At 44.8% G+C, this 25,084-nt stretch overlaps 1 protein-coding gene across 1 annotated transcript in view; it reads left to right on the top strand.

Moving 5' to 3' along the window:
• Positions 1-19,164: 19,164 nt before the first annotated feature.
• The window catches only part of LOC308637793 (cocaine esterase-like), a gene marked incomplete at both ends in the record, with an annotated part of 41,439 nt that continues 35,519 nt past the window's right edge, over positions 19,165-25,084 (top strand). Inside the window, 6 exons of the mRNA XM_081274619.1 lie at positions 19,165-19,210; positions 20,019-20,134; positions 22,395-22,599; positions 23,585-23,726; positions 24,443-24,576; positions 24,657-24,915. Of these exons, the coding sequence (XP_081130745.1) occupies positions 20,059-20,134; positions 22,395-22,599; positions 23,585-23,726; positions 24,443-24,576; positions 24,657-24,915 (816 nt within the window). The remainder of the gene's footprint in view (positions 19,211-20,018; positions 20,135-22,394; positions 22,600-23,584; positions 23,727-24,442; positions 24,577-24,656; positions 24,916-25,084) is intronic.

Below are 25,084 nucleotides of genomic sequence, written 5' to 3' on the forward strand. Positions count from 1 at the left end.
CATGGTGGCACACACCTGTAATCCCAGTAAGTCAGGAGTCTGAGGAAGGAGGATCACAAGTACAAGGCCAGCCTCAGCAATTTACTGAGACCTTCTCTGAAAGGACACTCAAAAAGTCCACCGGAATGCCATGTAAGAGATTTGTTGTCAGTAGCATGGAGCAAACTGACAAGGCTGTCCTTCCTGGGACAGCAGCAACAAGCATGCTTAGGGTTGCGTCATGGGCTGGGGTGGGGTGAACCTTCTAGCAGGCACATTCAGAATTGAAGCCTGGGAGTCCCTAGATAAAATCACTCTTAAATCGAAACCTGGGAGTCCCTATATAAAAATGGCTCCCAACATAAAATGGCTCCCGACATAAAATGGCAGATTTGGTGCCAATATCTCATCCAATATTCTTCCAATTTTGTTTTCATAGATACGGGGTTTGGGGGGGCATGATGGTCTTTCTTCTGTTGTTTCTTTCTGCTGCTTAGGGGCACAGGATCTCATTCCTATAAAGGGGGTCAGGGAGGATGTTAGGTGGGGCCAGAGTCTCTGGAGTTGGAGCAATTGACCATGAGTCATAGGGCTCTGTCTTGGGAGTCAGGGGCTGGTAGTCTTGAAGGAGAAGATGTTGATTGACCAACTGTTGGTGAATTTGTGTATCTGATCATGCAGAAACTTCTGTAGGCAATTTAACAGTCATGGTCCTTAGAGGGAGAAACATAAAGAGGACTAATAGGGGGCCTGTTGGGGAGAGAAGCCAAGGCCACACCAGATTGCATACTCCCCAAGGAAACTGGTGGCCTACTTGCTATTTCCTCTTTTCTAGCCGCTCTTGTAGTAGTTGATCTTGTCCTTTTACCCCTGACTGGTGGACATAAAACAACACTACTCTGGTAGGTATAGGTAAAGGCCTCCTTTTTCTGCTGTTAATAGGTTCAATCCATGGCAGTTTTGTAGGACCACAGAGGCTAAGGTGTCCAGTTTATTCTGGAGAGTTACTATAGACTTGGCTACCTATTGGATATCCCCTATCAGCTGATTGGAGAGCTGATGAAAGTGGGAAACAGATGTGGTTATTCCTGCCCTTCCCGTGGCTAGGCCTGCTGTAACCCCAGGCTGGCATGTAGGGAGACAAATGGAATAGCCCATTTGTATCAAGGGCTCATATGAGCACAGACTTACCAAGGAGCTCTTTAGGCCTAGAAGACCTAATATTAAATGAGAGAAGCCAAAAATCTCTCTCCAGGAAGTGTGAGGGCTGAGAAGTTGTCCCCATACCAAGGATGGAGAGGACAAGGACTTTATTTGGGAATATAAATCTTTAACATAGCCAGAGTTGTCAGGAATGTAAACACAACAATTTTTTAAATATTTTTGTACTGGTAGTTGGACACAATACTTTTATTTTATCCATTTATTTTATGTGGTGTTGAGGATCTAACCCAGGTCCTCGCACATGCTAGGCAAGTGCTGTACCGCTCAGCCCCAGCCCCAGCCCAATATTTAACTTTAATGTCACAGATGTCCATCTTCTCAAGATGTAGTTAAGCTATTTAATGTCATCAGATTGTGTAAAATATCTATTTTTGTTACTTAGGGCTGGATACTCATACTAGTGAATTTCAAGCCTATGTGTTTAGGTTAGGAATATCTGTAGGCCTTAAAACTAAAAACTTCTGGCTTTGGCAGTTTCTCTAGATTTTTATTGGGCATTCTGGCCTAATCATCTCTTTTACAGCCTGCAGTCTTATATGTTCTTGGGGCGAACAGATGTGTATATCTTAGGTGAAGTGTTCTAGCTCTTAAGCTGATCTTTGCCTCTTTCTTAAATATCATTTTACAAAGTCAGCATATATTGTCTCTTTTTAAAGTCCATTTTGTAAGGTCAGACAGCAGTGACCAAAAGGAAGCAGATTTAAAAGGCTGCTGAAGGAGGATTTTTTTGAGATTTTGCTCCTGGGCAAGACCCTCAGATCAACTGGGCAGGTCCGAGGAGAAGTAAGCGGGGCTGGACCAGACTGAAATTTTTATTGGGCTTAGGGCAGGAAGGGAGGGCTTGGGACAGAAAAAAAAGGGGTTTTTTGAAGTCTCTTGTCCTACTAAGGTTGGCTGGGGGAGCTTGCTAAGATCCAGGATTTGTCTGGAAACCCCACTGATTGAAAGGTGGTTCTGTCAATGCCTGATTCGTGGTTCTTTGGTGCATATGGGCTGCTTAATCACCTCAAACTGACCTAACGTCCTGGCCTTTTTGATGATATATGGTGGCGACATCCATCTGGCTACTTACTGCTGCCTAGGGGCACTGGGGGGAAGGGGACGGTTCAGGTGTTGGCTCGGTAGAGAGGCGACTGTAGGGGTATAGGGGCATCAGGTTGTAGGTCACTCTGGCAATTTCACCCATGCGCTTTTGGGCAAACCTGAGGAGGCAGGGAGCAATCATTAATAGGAGTCCTATTACCTATATAGGAGTGAGAATGGGAGTCAGCCATGTAATGAGGGTTGAATTTAGCCAGCCTGGACAAGGGTCATTTGATTGTTGCTATTTAAGCCATTCACCCAAACGATGGAGGGTGTCGGCATTCTTTTAGATTAATCCAGTTTCGTTGATATAGTAGCAGCATTCTTCCTTCAGGAATAGACAGGTTTCTCCTTTGTCTGACATCAGGAAATCTAGGGCTCGAAGGTTCTGTAATGAAACTTGAGCAATAGATGTGATTTGCCTTTGTAAGGAAGCGAGAGAGGTGGCCAAGAGACATGGCCAATGCCTCTACGGATTCCCAAAGTTGTTGTTCAAGCTTCTGAGTAGCGGTTATTGCATAATCAAGTCCTCCTGCCCCCCAGTCTGGAGGCAGCGAGTGAGGAGGCCTGAGAGAGTCCAACTACTAGAAAAAGACAGCCCACCTTGTCCTGGAAAGGGAGGTAGTAACAAGTCATATTCATTCAGCCTCACTGTACAGAGTTAATTGAAGGACCAAGGTGGAAGGAACATAAAAAGCAAAGGGCATGTTGAGGCTTAGAGTTTTTGTTAGGGTACCATTGCACCATAAAAAGAAACCCAGTGGAGCAAAGTTTGGGAAAGAGATTCAAATGATCTGGTCACAGGGTGCTGAACCTGAGGAAGTTGAGCAGCAGGGGAAATTCCCTGATGAGTTATAAAAAAGAGGGGCTTCCTTAAAAGCTGGAGAGAGGGCCATTGGAGTATGGTTGAGGTATTGAGAGGAAGATCAATTGGGATAGCAGTTAACGGAGTATGATCTAAACCTGCCAGAAGAAATGGTCTTAAATGTTATTAACTTTGGATAAATTGAGAAGCTGAAGGCCCTGAACATATTAGGGCCATCCATGAGAAAGGGACAGCTTTAGGATGGGCAACTGCATCCAGCTGATGTTGGAGTTCCTTCTCTTGCTCCTGGATGGTTTTGTGAATTTGAGGGAACACTTGTATATAAGTTCTCCAGATTCTGATAGAGGCTGAGGGATACTTGGAAAACCCCAAGAATTAAATCTACCACCAACGCTGGAAGCACAACTTGGGTCCCATGGTTCCCAAAGAGTTAATTTGGTGTTTGCTCGTTTCTCATAGCAAGGCTGATCTAGGAACCATTTCTTGCATGAAATATATGGGCACCCGCCATAGGTGTCAGGCCAGCGCTTACCAGATTCCTCAGTTTGGTCTGATATGAAGCATAGCATTGCCGCACATATGTGGGACAGGTGGCTCAGTTGAATCCAGTAATGTTAAGGGTGACCGCCCCATTGCAGCAATGGAAGGACAATCACCTTGACCCATAAACTGAGAGCAGGTGGTGCCATCCTGGTGCCATGTCTTTTGGATATAGAAGAACCATCTTTGGGTTGGGTTAGAAGCTTGAGAGGAGTAATGATTACTAAAAGAAAAAGAGGGTTGGCAAGAAATCCTGAGTTTGGTGGGCCCCAGCATGCTAGAAGACCAGGAGTGAACATTTGGAATAGGCCCTTTTTTTAAGGTGGGAGACATGGTATCAGGGGGAGTGGCCCAAAAGCTTGGCCACCAATGGGATAATAAGTATGACTTTTTGGGGTCCTGTCCAACAAGGTTCCAATGATTAAGGATGCAGTTCCTGAAGTAAGACTGTGTCACCCTATAGAAAAGGGTCCAATTCAGTTTGTGGCTGTACTGGGATTGAGGCAATGGATGGCCCAGGAAGGCAACAGTCTGCGTGTTCCCTTAGGAGTTTGTGTAGAAGTATGAGATAGGGAAGGAAGGACACAAGGGGAGAAGGAATAAGTGGAAAGCTTTGGCTGATTAAGAAAGGGCGCCCATAGAGTAGCTCAAAGGGGCTCAGCCTGACAGAGCTCTAGGGCTGCCCAAATTTGTGTGAGGGCCAAGAGAAGGAGATTGGGCCAAGACAGCCTGAGTTCAATAGCAAGTTTAGTGAGATGATCCTTGAGAGTGCTGTTAGCCCTCTCAATCTTACCCAAATATTTGGGTCAGAAAGGGATTTGGAGCCTCCACGTGATGTTGAGGTCTTTGGAGACTAGTTGAACAACCTGAGAAGTGAATGCCAGATGGTTGTCTGACTGGATGGAGGCAGGAAGTCTGAACCTGGGAATGATCTGCATGATGAGGATGGAGGAGATGGTGTCAGCAGTTTCCCTGGAGGTAGGGAAGGCTTCTATCCAACTATAAGAGAGTGCTATCCCCCAAGTCACAAGCAGTTAGATCCTGTGCCAAGGCTTGCCCAAAGAAGTTCAGACTGTCCCTGAAACCTTTGGGTAGGACTGTCCATGTCAGCTGTTGAGACCTAAAGGATGTAGGGTCTTCGCATAGAAAGGCAAAGAGGTAATAAGAGTAAAGATGGAGAGGCACTGTAAAGAAGGCATCTTTAAGATCCAGGACAATAGAGTGAGTGGTCAAAGGGAATAGAAGGGGGAATATGCAAAAGAAAAATGTGAGGGTTGGAAACCAGTGGGTGGATGGGAATAAATGCCTCATTAATTAGGCAGAGGTCCTGGACTAAGCGATAGGCTCCTGAGGGTTTGCATACCAGCAATATGGGAGTGTTGCAGGGGGAGTCAGTAGGGATGAGGAGTCCCTGGGCAAGTAACCAGTCTATGATGGGTTTAAGTCCCTCCCTATGGGTTTTGGAAATGGAAATTTGGGGACGCAAAGGAAATTTACTTTGGAGTTTCAGCTGGATACAGACTGGCTTGTGGTGGGAGGCTGTGACTGCTTTGGAAGTGTCCCAGACCTGGGGATCAACTAGGTCAGGGGGAAATGGCACCATAGGTACTGTCAGGTTATTAGAGAGGGTAAGGATTAGAGGCAGAAGAAGATGGGTGGTAGTATTCTTGGGGTGTAGTTGGAGGGTGGCTCCTAGTAGTTGGAGAACATCTCTGTCTAGGAGAGGAACCGGACAGGATGGAATGACCAGAAGAGAGTGTATGAAAGGTGTCCCTCCAGGGCACAGGTCAGCTTAGCAGTTCAGTTGGGAAGGAGGGTTTGCTGTCAATCCCCATAACTGAGACCTGCGAAGGAAACAGAGGCCCAGACTGGGCAGGTAAGACAGAATAGGTAGCCCCCATGTCCACAATGAAGGTTATGGACTTAACCACTACCTGGAGCCTTACCCTGGGCTCAGCAAGGGTGATGGGTGTCCTTGAGTCCAGGCTTCTTCAGTCTTCTACGAACCCCAATAGTTCAAGAGAAGGGACTGCCTGGCTGGTTATACCCACACGTGGAGGTGATGAGGAAGAGCCAGCCATGGGGCAGTTGCTCTTCCAATGTCCTGTCTGCTTACAGGTGGGGCACGGCCTGGAATGGGTGCCGTGAGTTTGGGCATTGGCAAGCCTAGGGACCATTGCATACACATTTGAAGGCTCTGGTGGAGAGGAATCCTGTTCCCCAGTGAAGCTCTCACTGGAGCCATAGGCCTCAGGGTCATCACCAAGACCTGAGTTTGGAGTGTTACCTTTTTCTGCTATTGAGCCTGCCTGGATGGTTCAGCCAACTCTTCCCGGGCATTATAGTCTTTAAAGGCCATTTCACCAGATCTCAGATAGGGGTCTGAGGGCCCTCCTTGGCTCCTTTGAGCTTTTTTTTTAGTATCATGGGCTGATTGAGTAATAAAATGGGTTACTAACACTGTAGCCCCGGAGGGAGACTCAGGATCCAGCTTAGTATATTTGGTGAGGGCCTCTGTAAGTTGGTTGAGAAATAAGGCTGGATTGTCATCTGGATCCTGGGCAATTTCTCTCAGCTCATTAAAGTTATCCACCTTATTAGAAACCACCTGCATGCCTGCTATAAGATATTGGACCATGCGAGTGCAGTGAGGGTGACCTCATTGGCCATCTTGATAGTCTCAGTTGGTTCAGTTAGGGGAGCAGCTGCTTTACCTCTGCGGAGAGTCATATCTTTTAGACAAATTTGATCAGCATGGTCTTGTGCAGCCTGCTTGATGTGGGCTCACTCACCTGGGGTAAGGGTGGAGGAGACAACAACATAGAAGTCATGCCAGGTAAGATCATAAGTCTTAGAGGGGTATCAGACCTAACACATATGAATGTTAGCTAACACAATATAATATTACAATTAAAACATAAATTTTAAAAACAGGCTGAGAGATTTTAACTTTTTCGTGGAAAAGTAGCAAAATGCTTTTGTGTTTTACAATATTAACCTTTAAATAGATTAGGCTCTCATTAACTTAAAAATACATTTAAACTGTTTCCCACTGTCAAAAGTAACATAAACCTTTATATCTTACTGATAACAGGTTCAGTTGTAGAACATTAAATGATATAAATAAATCCCCAATAAAATTTGTTATCCCTATGATTCTAAAATTACCATACAACTTTAGTTTGGTGAACACCAGCTTGATATAATATTCTTTAAAACCTTCTACCTTAAAGACTTGCATACCTGGAAGATATGAACACATTTCATATACAAAGAAGAGGAATAGCACCATAATTCCATTGATGTTTTTATATTAACTAAGTTTAGCTTTTAAAGAAAACTTAGACTTTGTAAAGTTGTTGTTTAACAGTTGTATTAACCTAAATTCCTTCAAGATTATTTGTTCTAAAAAGTAAAACATAATAAACACAGTGTTATAGGTAAATTAATGTTTTAAGAAATCCTTGTCATTTTAACACACAGATTAAACTTTGGTTTATATCAGTACATTAATATTTGGCCTTAAGAAAAAAACCTTCAATAGCTTTGACTGATTTTCTCTCTCTCTTCTCTCTCTCTCTCTCTCTCTCTCTCTCTCTCTCTCTCACACACACACACACACACACACACACACACACACATCCAATTTATACAGATCTCTTTATTACTTAGTTAAACCCACTTATTTACTTCACCACATAAAGACTTTCTTATCCAGAAACATTTTCTTTTCCTTCTATTAAATATGGCTCCATACCTAGAACCTTCCAATTTCTCTTTCCCATCTGTTAACCCCCTTTTATATTCACTTTTTGAAACAATCCTTCAAAACTTCTGAATTTAGACAAATTATTCCATTTTAATGAGAAGCAATACTTCATGTTATTTAAAATACTCTAATTGAAACAATTAAAACTTTTGGACCTCTTTGAATAGAGAATAACATTTGTTTACCATTTCATGAAAATACAATGTTCAAGTATATAGAATTATACCTGTTGGGACTTTAAATTTTTAGTAACCTTGTTTTCAGTGGTGACAAAGCAATTTTAAACCCTTTTTTAATTTATCAGTTTATGAAAACGATAATAAGGTTACCTAATGGAATTTAAGGACTTAAGAGTACTTTATGTTCTATTTAACAGTTAACATTTTAACTTTGTAGATTAATCAAATGTTCTAATAAACACACTTATGAGTAATCCCATGTCAAATCTAACTTACTTATTTTTACCAAGATATCAGACAAGTGTATTGAACAGTATTAGCCATTTCTCCCTTGTTGAAGAAAAGTCCTAGAAACAATGAATATAAGACATTTTGTAGACATCAATATTTTATTAGTTCTTTGACCACCTGGAGAGACATGTGAGGTAAATAATTCTAAAGACTACTTTCATCTGTTTACCAATTTAGATTGAACCTCCTTAAATCAAGTGAATTAAAGGATCCATTTCTATTAATTTATGAGCGCTCATTATATATATGCCAATTTGGATATCATGAACATGATATATGGACGTACACACATATAGACATACAACGCATAACACAAGTGTGCACACAGAACACAACAACAAATGCCTTGTAGCTTTTTGTAGGTGAATCTTCATTGCAAAGTTACAGATGTTTAAAAAGTTGAATAAAAATAGGACTGAGCAGAGAAACATTAACCTCGGTATGTAGGATCAAAACATGAGCTCAAAAAATATGGAATTTAAGGGAAAAAAAAGAAACAGAGTCCTAGAAAAAAAACAGCTGGTAATTTAAAAAGTACCATACAATTAACTTTTTGGATTAGTATAGTATGAATTCAGGTGTTGAGAGCCACAGCCAAAGGGGCTCCAGCAAACTTCCAGCTGCCAGCAAACTTCCAGCTGCCGGCTGATGATTGGCTCACAGCAGCCCCAGCAACATCTAGCTGATTGGCTCCTCTGCGGTGATGTTCATTGGGCTATTTCCCTGCCCTTCAGACTGCCAGCTGATGATTGGCTCACAGCGGCCCCAGCAACATCTAGCTGATTGGCTCCTCTGCGGTGATGTTCATTGGGCTGTTTCCCTGCCCTTCAGACTGCCGGCTGATGATTGGCTCACAGCGGCCCCAGCAACATCTAGCTGATTGGCTCCTCCACAGAGCTGCTCATTGGGGGACTTCTTTGGCTCCGCCCACGCGACCCAGCCAATCGGCCTCAAGAGCAGGAGGATTGTGGGAGGTGGTGAGGGTTGTGTGGGGGTGAGAGGCTTGTGGGAACCCGGTGGTGGCAGTTGGGCTCTGAGGGTTTTTTCCTGAGGAGCTGTTTTGTTTGGCGTTTGTAGTTCTAAAAATAAAGTTAGTTTCTTTTGACAAGTGGCTCCTGAATTGTGCCCAGCCAGACTGCGGCATTTGGTGGCTCGCACGGGGAGCAACTGAGGGTAAGTAAACTGCTCGCCCCTGAGGGCAGGGTGAGAGGATGGGTAGCCATTCTAAGATTCCTCTTTTGTTTTGCTTCATTTTTGTTTTAAGTTGCCTGTCCCTGGAGATGAGTGAGACGGAAGAAAAACCGCTCACATCTGAGGAAAAACTATTGCGTCTGAGGAACAGATAGGGAGAAAGGACGGATGGACATTTCAGGAGGATAGAAAGGTTGATATAATGATTTTGTATGGTTCCATTTTTATTTCATTCTGTCTCGGTTTTGTTTGGCGTCATCTTGTTGGGTTGTATTATAGCAGAAATACGGGATCAGCAATTAATAAAAAACAAACCGAAAGACTGTTAAGTAAATTGTTAGAGGAAGGAGGCATCTCAGTAAAATCAAGAACAGTCAGGGCATACGTTGATACAATACAACAATGTAGCCCATGGCTTTTTAAGGAGGAGTTGTTAGATATATCACAATGGAACCATCATGGTGAAGATTTAAAAAGAATAGAAAAGAACAACCCAGGGACTCTGCCAGTTGGCACATTGCCATTGTGGACACTTGTATCTGGTTTGCTTAGTCCAAAGCCTTCAATTCAGACAAAGGTAGAGGAAGGAGAAGACATATTGATTCAAGTAAAAGAGAAGGTCTCTCAAGTTAGTCAGAAAGAGGAAAAGATTCAAGTAAAAGAGAAGGTCTTTCAAGCTAGTGAGACAAAGGAAGGAAGTTTAGAGCAGAAAAAGCCATCAGGGGAAAAGTTACAACAGGAGACTGCTAATAACACCTTTCTATCAGAGAGCGTAAGTGTCCAACCATCAGCACCACCTCTACAGGAGACTGCTACTAACAGCATTCTATCACCAGAGGACATAAGTGTCCAATCAACAGCACCATCTCCATATGCTAGGAGACTCCCAACCCCCGCAGTTGATAGTTGGGATCCTGAGACAGGATCTCAAGTATGCCCTGTATTTGAGGTAGGAGGGCAGCGAATTTACCAGGGTTTAAATTTCAAAACAGTGAAGGAGCTAAAAGAGGCTGTAACAACCTCTGGTCCTCAAGCACCCTTCACTGTAAGCTTGGTCGAATCCATTACCAACTTAAACATGACGCCAGCAGATTGGGCTAATATTTGTAAAGCTGTGCTAAATGGAGGACAATACCTGTTATGGAAGGTTGCCAATGAGGAATTTTGCAAGGAGACGGCTAGGCGAAATGCAGCAGCTGGTTATTCTCAGAGAAATCTAGATATGTTGTTAGGAAAGGGACCTTATGAGGATCGGCAGCAACAAATTGCATATGATCCTGGCGTATACTCACAAATTGCTGTAGATGCAGTTAAGGCATGGAAGACTTTACAAGGACATGGAGGTTTACAAGGTCAATTATCTAAGATAATACAAGGAGCTAATGAACCTTACGCTGAATTTGTAGATAGGCTTATTCAAACAGCTACCAGAGTTTTTGGGAATACAGAACAAGCAATGCCATTAATAAAACAACTGGCTTATGACCAAGCGAATCGTTGGTGCAGAGATATCATTAGACCATGGAAACAGGAAGATTTAAACACATATATTAAATTATGTAGAGACATTAATGAACAAGAGCAAGTCATGGCAGCTGCAGTAAAACAGGCTTTAGATGCCAGAGACATTAATGAACAAGGGCAAATTGTGGCAGCTGCAGTAAAACAGGCTTTATATACCAGGCCAAGAACATGCTACAATTGTCAACAAACAGGACATTTTAAAAGGAATTGCCCCATAGGAGGAGGGTTTAACAAAACTAGGTATCAAAGGAGTAGAATACCGGGTATTTGCCCATGATGCCATAGAGGGAGACATTGGGCTAATGAATGCCGTTCTCAAACCACCATAGAGGGTACTCCATTACATTGGGCTAATGAATGCCGTTCTCAAACCACCATAGAGGGTACTCCATTATCAAAAAACGAACAAGGACAAGGTGTTTATCCACAATATCGTGGACAAAGGCATCGGGCTCCGTTGCCAAAAAATGGACAGGGGGCCCCAATGCTCCGGGGCCCCAAACCACAAATATACGGAGCACTGGAGGAACCCAGCAACCCCATCAGGGTAGTGACCAGGACACATTGTCCATCAGATCCCTCATCAGACAAACCAGAGGGAGCACAGGGTTGGACATCTGCGCCTCCGCCAGATCAGTACTAACTCCAGAGATGGGAGTTCAAATCATTCCCACAGGGGTAAAAGGACCTCTTCCCAAAGGAACAGTAGGCTTATTATTGGGACGCAGCTCTTCTACTCTAAAAGGACTTTTGATAAGTCCTGGGGTAATTGATCCCGATTATGAAGGTGAAATAAAAATTATAGCCAGTTCTCCAAAGGGTATATCAGTAATTTCACCAGGAGATAGAATAGCACAGTTACTAATAATACCAAGCCTACATGATAAATTTTCCAGTCATGCTGTAGAAAGAGGTTCCAAGGGATTAGGCTCCACAGGTGTAGATTGGGCTATGCTTTCTTTAAATTTAGATTCTCGCCCCATGCTAAAACTAAATATTCAAGGACATGAATTTAATGGGCTACTGGATACAGGTGCAGACCTTAGCATCATCTCTCGTCAAGAATGGCCAAAACATTGGCCATTACAACAAGCCACTCAAACACTTCGAGGCCTAGGAGTGGCAACTAATCCCGATAGAAGCGCAATGGTATTAGATTGGAAGGATCCTGAAGGATGTGAAGGAACTATACAGCCATATGTATTGGATCATCTTCCCGTAAATTTATGGGGACGAGATGTCTTAGATCAATTAGGTTTGACATTAACAAATAACATCAATCAAAATCCACCCACTATTATGGCTAGACAAGGTTTTAGGAAAGGAAAAAGATTAGAAAAACAAGAACAAGGTATAGCAGCACCAATACAAATAGATCAAGGAACAGACAGACATGGGTTGGATTTTCACAAAGGGCCACTGAGACAATAAAAATTACATGGAAATCAGAAAGACCAGTATGGGTTCCTCAGTGGCCCTTGACTAAAGAAAAGATACAAGTAGCCCATGATCTGGTCAAACAACAATTAGCGGAAGGACATATACAACCTTCTGTATCTCCCCATAATACTCCCATTTTTGTCATCAAAAAGAAATCTGGTAAATGGAGATTATTGCAAGATTTAAGAGCCATTAATAATGAAATGGTCATTATGGGACCTGCTCAATCAGGGATTCCTCAATTGTCTGCTTTGCCAAAAACTTGGTATGTTTTAGTTATAGATATTAAAGATTGTTTTTTTTCAATTCCAATTCATCCTGAGGATAGTCCACGTTTTGCATTTACTATCCCTGCACTAAATCATGAAGGTCATGATCAGAGATATGAATGGAAAGTACTCCCTCAAGGGATGGCTAACAGCCCAACTATGTGTCAAATTTATGTTAACAAAGTAATCCAGCCACTTAGAAATCAAAATCCTGAACTACAAATATTTCACTATATGGATGATGTATTATTAGCACACAAAGCTAAAAACACATTGCTAGAATGCTATGCCACACTTACAAATTTATTAAAAAATTATAATCTAGAGATAGCAATAGATAAAGTACAATTAAATTTTCCAATTAATTATTTAGGAGTTCTATTATCCTCAACCATGGTCCGTCCACCAAAAATTCAAATACGAGTAGATCAACTCAAATCACTTAATGACTTTCAAAAGTTATTAGGAGACATAAATTGGATAAGGCTTTATCTAGGTATTCCAACAGGAGAATTGGGACCTTTATTTGATATCCTAAAAGGTCCATCAGATCCAAATTCACCCCGAATGTTAACGCCTGAAGCAAGAAAGGCATTAAAAATCATTGAAACATATATGGAAAATATGCATTTGGATAGAATTGATATAAGTTTGCCTTTATTATTTATTGTACTACCAACAAAAAATATTCCTACAGGAGTATTTTGGCAAGAAGGTCCATTATTATGGATACATTTATCTTATTCTCCTAACACTATTCTTACTAGGTATCCTGAGGCTGTAGGACAATTAATACTCAAAGGAATAAAAACAGCAAAGGGAGTATTTGGAATTTCTCCCAATAAAATTATTACTCCATATACTATGAATCAAATTGATGAATTAGCTAATGAGTTAAATACTTGGGCAATAATCATGTGCAAATCTAATGTTTCATTTGATAACCACTTACCATCTAATCCTTTATTGTCTTTTTGGTCATTGCATCCTGTAATTTTTCCAAAAATGACAAGGAAAACACCTGTCATGAATGCTCCAAATATATTCACTGATGGGTCAAATAATGGTACAGCAGCAATAGTTACACCTGATCAAACTTTTACATTTTTAGTACCCAAACAATCAGCTCAAAAGGTAGAGCTTAATGCAGTATTACAAGCTTTTGTGATGTTTAAAGATTCTGTATTTAATTTATTTTCTGATAGTCAGTATATAGTTAATGCTATAGTATCCCTTGAAGATGCTGGTAGGATTTCCCCTTCTTCTACTGTTTTCTCTTTGTTTTCCACTATACAAAGTCTAATCTGGGACAGAAAAGATCCATTCTTTATAGGACATATCAGGGCACATACAGGATTGCCTGGAGCCCTTAGTTTGGGCAATGATTTAGCAGATAAAACTACACATGACATACATATTTTCTCTACACTAGAAGAAGCTATAAATTTTCATAAAAGGTTCCGTGTCAATGCTAATACTTTACAAAAGCATTTTAAAATAACTAAGGAACAAGCTAGACAAATAATAAAACAATGTCAAAATTGTGTGACCTTTTTACCACAAGTTAATCTTGGAGTCAATCCTAGAGGATTGATACCTAACCATATTTGGCAGATGGACGTCACACACTTGCCAGAATTTGGAAAATTAAAATATTTACAAAGAGTCCTAGAAAAAAAACAGCTGGTAATTTAAAAAGTGCCATACACTTAACTTTTTGGATTAGTATAGTATGAATTCAGGTAAAAGATACTTTTACTCCCCCCCCCCCAGGGCCTCAGATCATTCTCCTACTGCGGCTTCTTCCATTTACATTTCAGTGTAAGTCCTGACTTAGGTCTGGAATGAGCTGGGTAAAACTGCTATTCCCCAACCCTGCTTCCAAACTCTCCTGCCTTCCTAGGGTAGGAGACAGTTGGATAGGATCATGGACAGATAGATCCTATGATTGGGTTAGGTATTGAAATTCATTACTGTACCCTGAAGGATTGGAGGTAAAGGACCCTAGCCTCCTTTCCATTTAGGAGAGGTCACTAAGGGAGAAAGGGACATGTACCTGGACAACTCCCTCTGACCCTGCTACTTCACAAGAGAGAAGCAAAGGTGCGGGCTGGGTAGAGGGGGTCGAGCAAGAACGAGTAACAGGTAGACTGAAAGTAGGTGAGGGAGGTCCCAGAGGAGTCAGAGCAGAAGGTGGAGAATGGTAGGGAGAAGGTCTATCAATGGGTCAAAGTCTGGGTTTTCGGGAGAGTCTTGAGGTCGAGAAAAGAGGTTTTAAAAGCCAGCAAAACCTAGGCTAGAGAACTGGAAGAGGAGAGTGATGGTTTGCAAGAAAGGAAAGAGAAGGCCTGAGCATAGGGGGATCTCTCTGCATTTCCTCAAGTGCTCACAAAATTTAAAAAGTTCCCTCAAAATTGTTGGGATCTAGAGAGCTGTTAAGTGGCCATTAGGAATCATTGTCTAAGGTACAGAGGGGCTAAATTTGGTTCCAGAGACAAATTTGTTTCTGTTCCTTTAAGTCAGGGGTAAGGTGGAGTGAGTCTAAATTTGCTAAAAGGCAACCCAAGGGGTATCCAGGGGATGGCATAGGTGGCTGCACCCATGGCAAGAGAGAGAGAGAGAGTTCCCAGGGAGGAACAGAGGTGTCCCTCTGTGTCTTCTCATACTGAATGAGCAAGAGATAACCTCAGGATGGCAGCTGGGGCTAAGGCCCATAGGGGTTTCTCAGTGCCTGGCACCAGGGCTTTGAGCCCAAAGAGTATCCAAGACCCAGAGAGAGATCTTCTGCTAGAGGTGAGACCTTCAGACCTTATGGATTCAGTTGATGGTAGGGACCAACTGTAGCTTTCAAAGCCATGGTCGGGGGTGCCCCTGACCAAATGGGAACCCTGGGAATGCTGGATGTTCCACGGTCACTCTTGGGACCAACAGGCTGTTTGAATTCACTAAAGGAGGTGATGGATGAGAAGTCAAGTGCTTAGTGAAATGGAACATGAGTTGCATTGAGGGTGGACTAAGGATCCAGGATATGATCCCAAAGCAGGTCCCCAAAGGGAGAGCAAGGTCAAGAGCCAACCCAGGTCCCAGCACCAGTGAAAGGACACTCATAAGTCCATGCAAAGTCCAAGGACCACCCCACACACCGAAATCTCACGCGAGAGATTTATTGTCAGTAGCATGGAGCAAACTGGCAATGCTGTCTTTCCTAGGAGAGCAGCATCAAGCATGCGTAGGGGTTGCATTATGGGCTGGGGTGGGGTGAATCTTTTAGCGGACACATTCAGAATCGAAGCCTGGGAGTCCCTAGATAAAATGGCTCCTGACCTAAAATGGCAGACATGATGTCAATATTGATCTCATGCCAATACTGTTTCAAAACTAAAAATGAATAGAACTAGAGATGTAGTTCAGTAGTAAAATTCTACTGGGTTCAAACCTCAGACCTGAAAAAAAGAAAAAAAAATTAAGATACCAGCTGATTGGGAATCTGTGGAGAGCTTGCTTTTAGCTTTTTCACTCATGGACGGCACCTTCTCACTGAGTCATTACATGGTATAAAGGACAAATAATTCCTCCCATGACCATATTGAAGCCAGAATTAAAGACAGGCAGTCAATGTAGACAGGTATAAGGTCGATGGAGAAAATGGAGGCCAGTTGGAGTCCAGGAAGTTGGAGACCACCCCTGGGAGACTGGAATGGTAATGCCTCCTGAGCACTTGGACTCCCAGGATTCCTGCCTATACTGCCCCTCCTAGAAGGGGGTTCATGAAGCACCCACTGAACAGACAGGGAGCTGCTAATTAAGATCCCCTGGCTGCAGCCCCCTTCCTTCCCCATCACTCCACCTTGGCCCTTCCAGCCCACCTGCTTCTCACCTTTTGGCCATTCCACCAGCATCTCCTGGGCCTCTTCAGGAAGGAAGAGATAAGGGAGACGAGAGCAGGAAAACAAAGAAAGTCTGAAATGTCTAAAAGGTGCAGGATGCTCTCACTTCTTGGGATACCAGGATACTACCAGCTATGGCCCCCTTCTACTTTCAGGAGAAGTCTGTATTACTACTTTTTGAATAAAACCTCCCTTATATGCTTGCCTGGTACTTCTCTAGTGTTCAGACTTAAATGTTTGAGGAAGAAGAACTCATCACAATAACCGGTGGTTTCATATTCATCCCCTAAGGATCCTAACTCTTTTTCTTTTGGTACCTGGGATTGAACTCACGGGCACTTGACCATTGAGCCACCTTCCCAGTCCTATTTTCTTTTCTAATTTAGAGACAGAGTCTCTTAGCCCCTCAACATTGCTGAGACTGGCTTTGAATTCCTCATCCTCCTATCTCAGACTCAAGAGCCACTGGGATTACAGGCATGCGCCACCAGGCCCAGCAAGGACCATAAATCTTAATACCATCATATTGGAGATTAGGATTTAATGTGTGAATTGGGTGGACACAAGTTTTCACACCCTAGCACTTATAGCAAAAGATCTCAGCAACCAAGATTGCAAACTACTGGAAAATGTGTCTGCCTATTTAAAGCAACCCATTCACCCATCTATTTCCATCCCAGAGAGGTGACAGGCCTCACACATGTGAGAAGCAGAACTGGGTTTTTCCATTGACTCTCGAGCCTGGGCCAGCTGGTTATGTCCAGGAGAGCCAGGTGGGGTCCTCAGGGTCCTATATCTTGAAGTTGACTCTTATTCTCTGTGAATCTGCAGACATGTGAGCCCCATAGTGACATGATTATAACACACCTAAGAAGATGTTTCTCTGTGTGGTGTGTCCTGTAAGAGGCCTCGGAGGCTCAGGAGGTCCAAAGAAGAGATCCTTGTCCCTGGTTCCCTGAGAACCTCTCCATCCAGTAAGGTGTCCTTCTGCCTTGCAGAATTCCCCCTGCAGCCTTCTGACCATCCCCCACCCACTATGGATCCACATCATTGATTTTACTTCTCCCCTCATTGCTCTCCCTAAACTTCTCTGGCCCCTCCTATAAAACCCTCTCATTTTTCTCATTGTACAAAGGTAACAAATAATACTCAATTGCCTCTGGGTTCCCTTTTTTCTCTCAGACATTAGGAGGCTGGATTTCTCATTACAAAGACCTTGGGAATCCCCCTCTCCTCAACCTCTGACTGACATGCCCTCCTGGGGCACCACTTTTCCCAGGAGAGATATGCCTTTTTCCATTCACTACATTTAAGCCCCCAAACAAAGACCTTTATGAATTTTGGGCAAAAGATGACAATCCCATTTTGCCATTTGGGCCACCAGGGCACAGACAAGGTTAACATTAAGCCTATTGGGACCCAGCACAGGAAAGACTTTCCTTTTGGTGAAGACTGATGGGTGCATCCTTATAGCATTTACTGAGTTCCTGCGAGCATGCCTCTATGTTTCAGTTCTGCAGAATCACACTGTATTATCCAAAGGGGCTCCCACAATATGCTGTAGATTTTTAATAGATTTTTAAATATCCTTAGTGTTGAGTCTAAGTGTGTGTGTGTGTGTGTGTGTGTGTGTGTGTGTGTGTGTGTGTACAGTGTTAGGGACCACACCTACTGCCTTGGCCTGCTAGGAAAGCACTACACCACTAAGCTACATCCATTCACAGCCCAGTGTGGAATAACTTGTATGCAATTAAATTAATCTCTTGGGTGTACAATTTACTCACTCTGAGGTAACATGTAAGATAAGCAAACACCACCACCACAAGTTTTACCAGTTTCTTTCACTTCCTAAACTTCCTCATGCCCCTTTGTAGTCCTTCCTTGCCCTGAATCCTGCTCTAAGGCAGTCACCTAATTGCTTATCCCTCTAGTTGGCCTTGCCCCAAATATTATGCAAATGGACACTTTTAGGAATGGCTCTGTCACTTCACATACTATTTTTGAGACACAAGCAGATCTCAGACTCCTTTTCCTGGGGAGTGGCATTCCTTGTAGGCACACACCACACTTTATCCACTGACCAGTTGATATACATCTGAGTGTCTTCCATTTTTTGACCAATTCTAATAAAGCTCTTAGGAACATTTTCAGAAAATGTTTATATGGACGCATGCTGTCATTTCTGTTGAGAAAAGACCTGAGAATAGAATTGCTGAGTCACATGGCAAGTGTGTGTGGAATTTTTAAGGGAAATAACAAACTGTTCTCCAAAATGACTCTGTCACTTTGCATCCCTACCAGCCATTTATGAGGGTATCATTTGCTCCATATCCTTTTCAACACTTGGTCTTATGGGTCTTAGATTAAATTATATTTAAAGGACATGTTGGGGGATCTCATGTTTGTTTTGACTTTTAGACTCTGCCTCCATCTTTCATATTCTCTCTCTCTCTCTCTCTCTCTCTCTCTCTCTCTCTCTCTCTCTCTCTCTCTCATCTCTATATATGTATAGGTATAATATATACAAACCCATACACAGATACGCTCCTGAAACTCTTCATCATTTCTCATTATTACTATTATCTTGGTCATTGTCAAAGCCAAGGCCTGTGTGAGATGGTGCCATAAATGGCAGAGCACATGGGGACCTCCACCCTAGCAGACTCCAGATTAGGAAGAAGCACTTGTTGTCCAGTTGACACAAAGGAGCTTATAATAGGACTGAGCTGGGAGGAGGCCCAAGCCCATCTATGAATTAGATCAGGAGACTCAGGGCAGAGAAAGCATCTGCCCAGGCTGGAGCTGGGGCAATGGCTTGGAGCAGAGTGCACTGAAAGGGAAACTGAATCCATAGCAGCCTTGCTGATTGGGTGGAGGTTAAGGAGAAGCAGTGCTCTCAGCATGATGGCTACTCATATCTGGATAAAGCTGATTGCTCCCCAAAGGGGCTGAGAAGGACACAACACTGGGCTGTGAGAGCTTATGGCAGATGGGGGAAGCTAGCAAAGGTCAGTTTGCAGGGGAACCTCTAGGATGCCTGAAGTTGAGCCCCACACCCCTTCATCAGGGAAGTCAGGTTGAGCAGATCCTCCTAACCCAGACGGGCTTCCATTCACCCATGCAGGGCTCAGGATGTTTCAGAATCTCCCAGAGGCACCTAATCCCTGAGAGTTCCCTGGACTAACAGACACTCATTTCACATCTTTCCAGTGGATAAGTGACTGTAAACTGGACCTAGATCAAATGTTGAGAGGTATCTACAGAAATGTCTTCACAAAGAAGAATCAGACGGATAAGGAAGGGGCCCTCAGAGATTCTTAGAACATCCTCTATAAGAGATTAGGAACTATTGAAGGGCACCCAGTCAGCTATGAAGGTCACAGTCACACCTCCCTGCCACTGTGCAAGCAGTTCCCCTCACTCCAGCAAGGTCACCTGTATTTCTCCATCTCTGGAAACTTCATTCTGCACCCCCCAGAGAAGCCCTCCAGGTTCCTCCAGTTACATCCAGCTCTCTGCTCCCTCCTCTCCTCCCCAACACCCTCATGGTTGACAGCAAGGACAGGGAGTTAGTGACTCCAGGTGTGAGGAGAGGGGTCCTGGGATCTCAGAGGGGCAGCAGAGGCCGTTCAGCACCTTGGGAGGTGCCCAAGGGAAGAGGGGTAGGGCCCTGCCCACTGCACACTGGCCCTATGACCTCTGAGAGTTCAGAGTGACTCTCCTGCAGCACACACCTTGCAGGGCACCACCCATTTCCCCGCCTCCTCACTGTCAGGTTCAAATTCCACCTGGCAGAATGCTGCTCTGCAGTTCCAGGTGAAGCCCAGGAATACAGAAGCAGCCCTGGGAGCCGACCATGTGCCTGCATCGACTTCCTGCCTGGCTCATCCTCGTGGCCTATGGGCTCCTGATGCTCCTCATCCAGGGCCAGGGTGAGGCTGCCATGGGGAGGGTGGTAGAGACCAGGTTGCAGCTGCCAAAGTGCCCAGAGACAGAGCCTGAGCCTGGAGGGAAGGCACCAGGGCGGGGGAGTTGGTAGAGGAGACAGATGAGGGGGATGAGGGGCTGGAGGGTGAGCCAGAGAGGGTCAGAGCTGCATGGGGACACCCCCATTGTGGAGTGAGCTAGTGTGAGGGGATTCTGAGGAGCACAGTATGGGCAAGTGAGAAGCCTGCTGGCAAAGGAATAGGGATAGAAGAACTTCCTCTCCTGTGTGTGGTAGTGGCTGTAGCTACTACTCACCCTTGGATAATAACAACAGCAAAAAGAAGAGCTTGCTGGTTACATTTGGCTCTGAGTGTTTTGACCCCTTGGCCAGAGAAGTGCTGGCACCTTCTGTAGGATCCAAAGGAAAGGTAACTAGCGCTGGGGGTTACAGGAGTCCCTGGTACCACTTCTCAAAGCTGATCAGAATGACTGGTAAGTTCCCTTTACTTGCAAACCCAAGCTGGCATGGTTTAGATTGTGTTCTAGAACAAAGGTGAAGTGCTCTGTACCTTCTAGAATTCTCGAGGTCCCAATCGTAAAGTGTTGGCAGGAGAGTACCATGCCCAGGGAGTGTCAGCAGCTCTGGATCCGTCCCAAGGCAAAGGCTTCTATTGTGAGCGTTGGACATAGACCCAATTTTCCCACTCTAATCTGCACAGAGGAATCCATGCTCACTTGTCCCACTTAGACCACCACTGATAGGCTTCCTCCCTTACCCGGGGTCTTGGAGAACCAGAATTATATCAGCAGGAAGATTTTCTAGCTTCACTGAAAGATTCTATTTAGAAGAGTCTTTTTTTCTTGAACTCACATCCAAAAAAAAAAAAAACTGAGTCCTGAGAGGGTATAGAATTGAGTCCCAAAGTCTTCTGACCACCAAGTCCTGGCTCCTCCACAGGCCCATCTAGGTCTTAAATAGGATCCAGATCTTATACACTGCTCATCTTTGTCTCTCACCTAAATGGTCACATCTTTTCTGGTGTGACCTTTTCCACATCTTGACATGAGGAAACTTCACACCACTACATACATGATAGAGATTCCTCCTGCTGTTTCAAGCAGGGCTTCTCTTAAAGGGAGCAGCTACATAATGTCAACAGACTTCAAGCAGGAATATTTAGCAGGCTTTGTCCTTTGTAGTAACAAATATCAGGCATTAGTGGCCAGTGGCCACGTGAATTACATGAACCAAGATCCCATCTGGCAAGGCATTGTGTGGAGACAGCATGTTGGTAGGGACAAGAGTGTGTCTTTAGACTTAGAGAGATGCTGGCCAATTTCCTTCTCTGGTCCTGTGAGTGCATGCTGCCTTGGCCTGTCATGTACCAGGTAGCTTCAAACATCAGATGCTAGTGTACTTTGTGGGAAAGAGGAGGTGGTTTAGAGTTTTTAATTTTTCTTATGGAAACCAGCTCAGATCTACCACATTCTAGAGTGAGAACTTGAGCCTGGGGGAGGGAAGGCTCCAGTGATGTGGGAGCTGGGGAGATGTCAACAATAGCAGGAGAGCTGTAGACCTGACTGCTAACTGCCTGCACCCTGAAGCACAGAGAGCAATGGGACAGCCAGAGAGCTGCATAGCACCCAGATCAGGCCCATTCTAGGGGTTGAGAGACGAGTTAAACCCAATATGACCAACATAAACTTTTAACAAATATCATGACTTGGACAAACCAGGTATATATAGTTTGACTTTCCACTGCCTCCTTGCTGTGATCCACAACCCCAGGCAGGACAAGATTTGTATGGTCTGAACTCATAGCTCCCCTCCTAATGTCTGTTTCTCCTTACATGAATGATGCTTTTTTATGTCATGTCTTGTCTTCTCAAGCATGAGATACTTGAGAATGGGAAATTTTAGTTCAATTCCCACAGTTCTAGTGCCTGACATGACCTGGCACAGTGAGTGCAATGGACACTCTTGCCCCATCAGCCCAAGAGACATTCTGCTAGAAGTTGCTAGGGCTGAAGGATGGTGGCAAGTCATAGGGGCCTGGTGAGCTTGGAAGGATAGGCTGTGACCCGGTCGAGTGATAGTGGTGGTGGGGATAGGGACAGGGATGGGCAGATAGATTCTGAAGTGAATGTTGACAGATCAGGCTCCCTCCACAAGGCTGAGCTGAGGAGGGCCCACCAGGCCACAGTGCTGCAGGTCAGCAGCTGAGTGGGCAGACCTGAGCCTGAAGTGCAACTCTCTGCCCACAGGCCAGGACTCAGTCAGCCCCATCCTGACAACTCACACCGGGCAGGTGCGGGGCAGCCTCATCCATGTGAAGGGCACCGATGCTGGGGTCCACACCTTCCTGGGAATTCCCTTTGCCAAGCCACCTGTAGGACCACTGCGCTTTGCAGCCCCTGAGCCCCCTGAACCTTGGAGTGGTGTGAGGGATGGAACCTCCCACCCGGCCATGTAAGTTCTCCTGGGAAACCTCAGGGCTGGGGTGAGGATGGGTACTACAATCCCTGAGCCAGGCTGCAGTGGCTCCTTCATCTAAACTGCACTGCAAGGCCTGGGGCTGTAGGTCAGTGGTAATGTGTTTTTAGCAACATAATAAACAGGCTTTGAAACCCAGGCCCTAAGTAAACAAATATATAGAAATATATCTCTCTGCATTGGGACAATTCCCACATTCATTTTCCAATGCAGAAGTAACTTTGCCAGGCTCCTGCCTCAGAGAGTGGAACCCAAAAGGAATTATTAGCTCCGAGTGCTGAACACAGAGCAGAAACACATGTCCCTGGATTTGGCTTATTCCAGGGGTTCTCTTCCAACCGGGGAGATGATTCTGGGAGAGGGTCAGCGTGGCTCTCTGAACCTATAAAAGACCTTGACTCCAGCAGTCGATGGTGCAGATCCCTGAGGAGGGCAACAGTGGTGGCTCCTTGGGGACCCCACCCACAGGGCCAAGGGAAAGGGGCATGTGCTTACAGCTGGAGACTCAGTGGAGGGGTGAGGTTTTCTGAGAGCTTCAAGTTGGGCTGTGGGATGCCCCATTACCCTTCTGTGAGAACTAACCTCCATTCACTCAGGCACCAGCTGTGTGGGGACACCTATGCTGTTCCAGGCCTGAATGGGGACAGCGATAAATGGTGAATGTCAACAGGGGCAGCCAGTGTTTCCCAGACAGGGCCCTAGAGTCAGGATTGCCCAGCCGCAGAAGGAGTTGGACGCAAGTGTTCAACAATTTTGAGGCCTCCCTGGGGGTCTGGAATCCATCCCTGCTTCCCTCCAGCCCATGGCCTGGAACTCAGTGGGAAATGACTTGAAAGAAGGATCATGTGAGGCAAGGCATCAGTTAAGGCAGGGAGTGAGGTTGTCTGGGATCAAGTCAGGACCTGAGGTCTGAATTGACCACTGCTCAGCCCCTGGAGTAACTGTATTCCATTGTCACCAGGTGTCTGCAAAATGCAGATGCAATGAATACAGAGGCTCTGAACCTAGGGAATATAAACTTGCCTCCCATCCCCATGTCAGAGGACTGCCTGTACCTCAGCATCTACGCGCCTGCACATGCCCGTGAGGGCTCTAACCTGCCTGTGAGTGTTAAGTCATGGTCAGTTGAAGGGTGGGAGAACTTTTTTGGGGAGAGCATTAGAAGTGGGCTTGGGACATGGTTCAAGGTAGAGAGCTAGCACAATGCTGTGAAGGCCTGGGATTGACCCCAAGTACTACATAACAATACCAACAACACTGGAAGACACAGGTCCAGCTGGCCACCACTGTGGTGTGAACTACCATGAAAAGTTTCTCACTATCAGCTCCAAGAAGGCCTCTTATGCAGGAAGAAAGCTGACCTAGGCATGGAGTCAAAGAGCCCTGGATGCTCTCGGAGGCCAAATGTTCTGACCCACTGATCAACTCATCAGCTTGTACGAGATCCATTCAGGTGCCCAAAGGTGCACTTTGAGATCACTAAATTCCATGATCATCGATTATTTTTTGGGCCAGAGATTAGATGACACTTTAAATTAATGTTCAAGTGGGATAATCACAGAAACATCAGTTTTCTTTTCCTTTCCGAGTAGTTCTGAGAGGAATACATCCATGTTCTGTTTCCAGGTTTGACTCCAAAGTATGGGAGGCGTGATCTTCCAAATTGAACTTACTCTGTCACCAGTACCCTAGGTCATGAGGTCCTACTAGCATTCTGTGTGGGTAGCTACACAAGACAAAGTGGTTTTTAGATGAGGGGTTCAGCCAGGATGGAGTTGGGCACTGTGGCTACCACATGGTATATCTCCTGATTTCACAGGTGATGGTCTGGATCCATGGTGGTGGCTTGGTGGTGGGCTCAGCTTCCATGTATGATGGTTCTACCTTGGCAGCCATTGAAAATGTACTGGTGGTCACTATCCAGTACCGCCTGGGAGTTCTGGGCTTCTTCAGGTGAGCCTGGGACAGGGATGGTCAATGAGGGCTGAGTAGACAGAGGACCATCCAGTGATCATCATCGTTGAATTTCTCAGCACTGGAGACCAGCATGCCACTGGCAACTGGGGCTTCCTGGACCAAGTGGCCGCCCTACGCTGGGTCCAGCAGAATATCGCCCACTTTGGAGGCAACCCTGATCGGGTCACCATTTTTGGCGAGTCTGCAGGTGGCACTAGTGTGTCCTCACTTGTGGTGTCTCCAATGTCCCAAGGACTCTTCCATGGTGCCATCATGGAGAGTGGGGTGGCCCTGCTGCCTGACCTTATCACCAGCTCATCTAAAGTTGTCTCCACAGTGAGTATCCTTTACTACCCAAGGCCAAATCTGGTGCCTTGCCCTTCAACTTCAGAGCCTCTGCCACTCTGTCTGTTCCATGAGAATAAAGTCCATCCAGGTGTCTCCAGAACTGGCCACCATCCCAGTGTTTCAGAGGAGCTAAAAGGTCTGAATCCACACACCTCTG

The sequence above is a fragment of the Spermophilus citellus genome (genome assembly GCF_964194105.1).
Source record: "Spermophilus citellus genome assembly, chromosome: 18".
In the NCBI taxonomy this organism is placed as follows: Eukaryota; Metazoa; Chordata; class Mammalia; order Rodentia; family Sciuridae; genus Spermophilus; species Spermophilus citellus.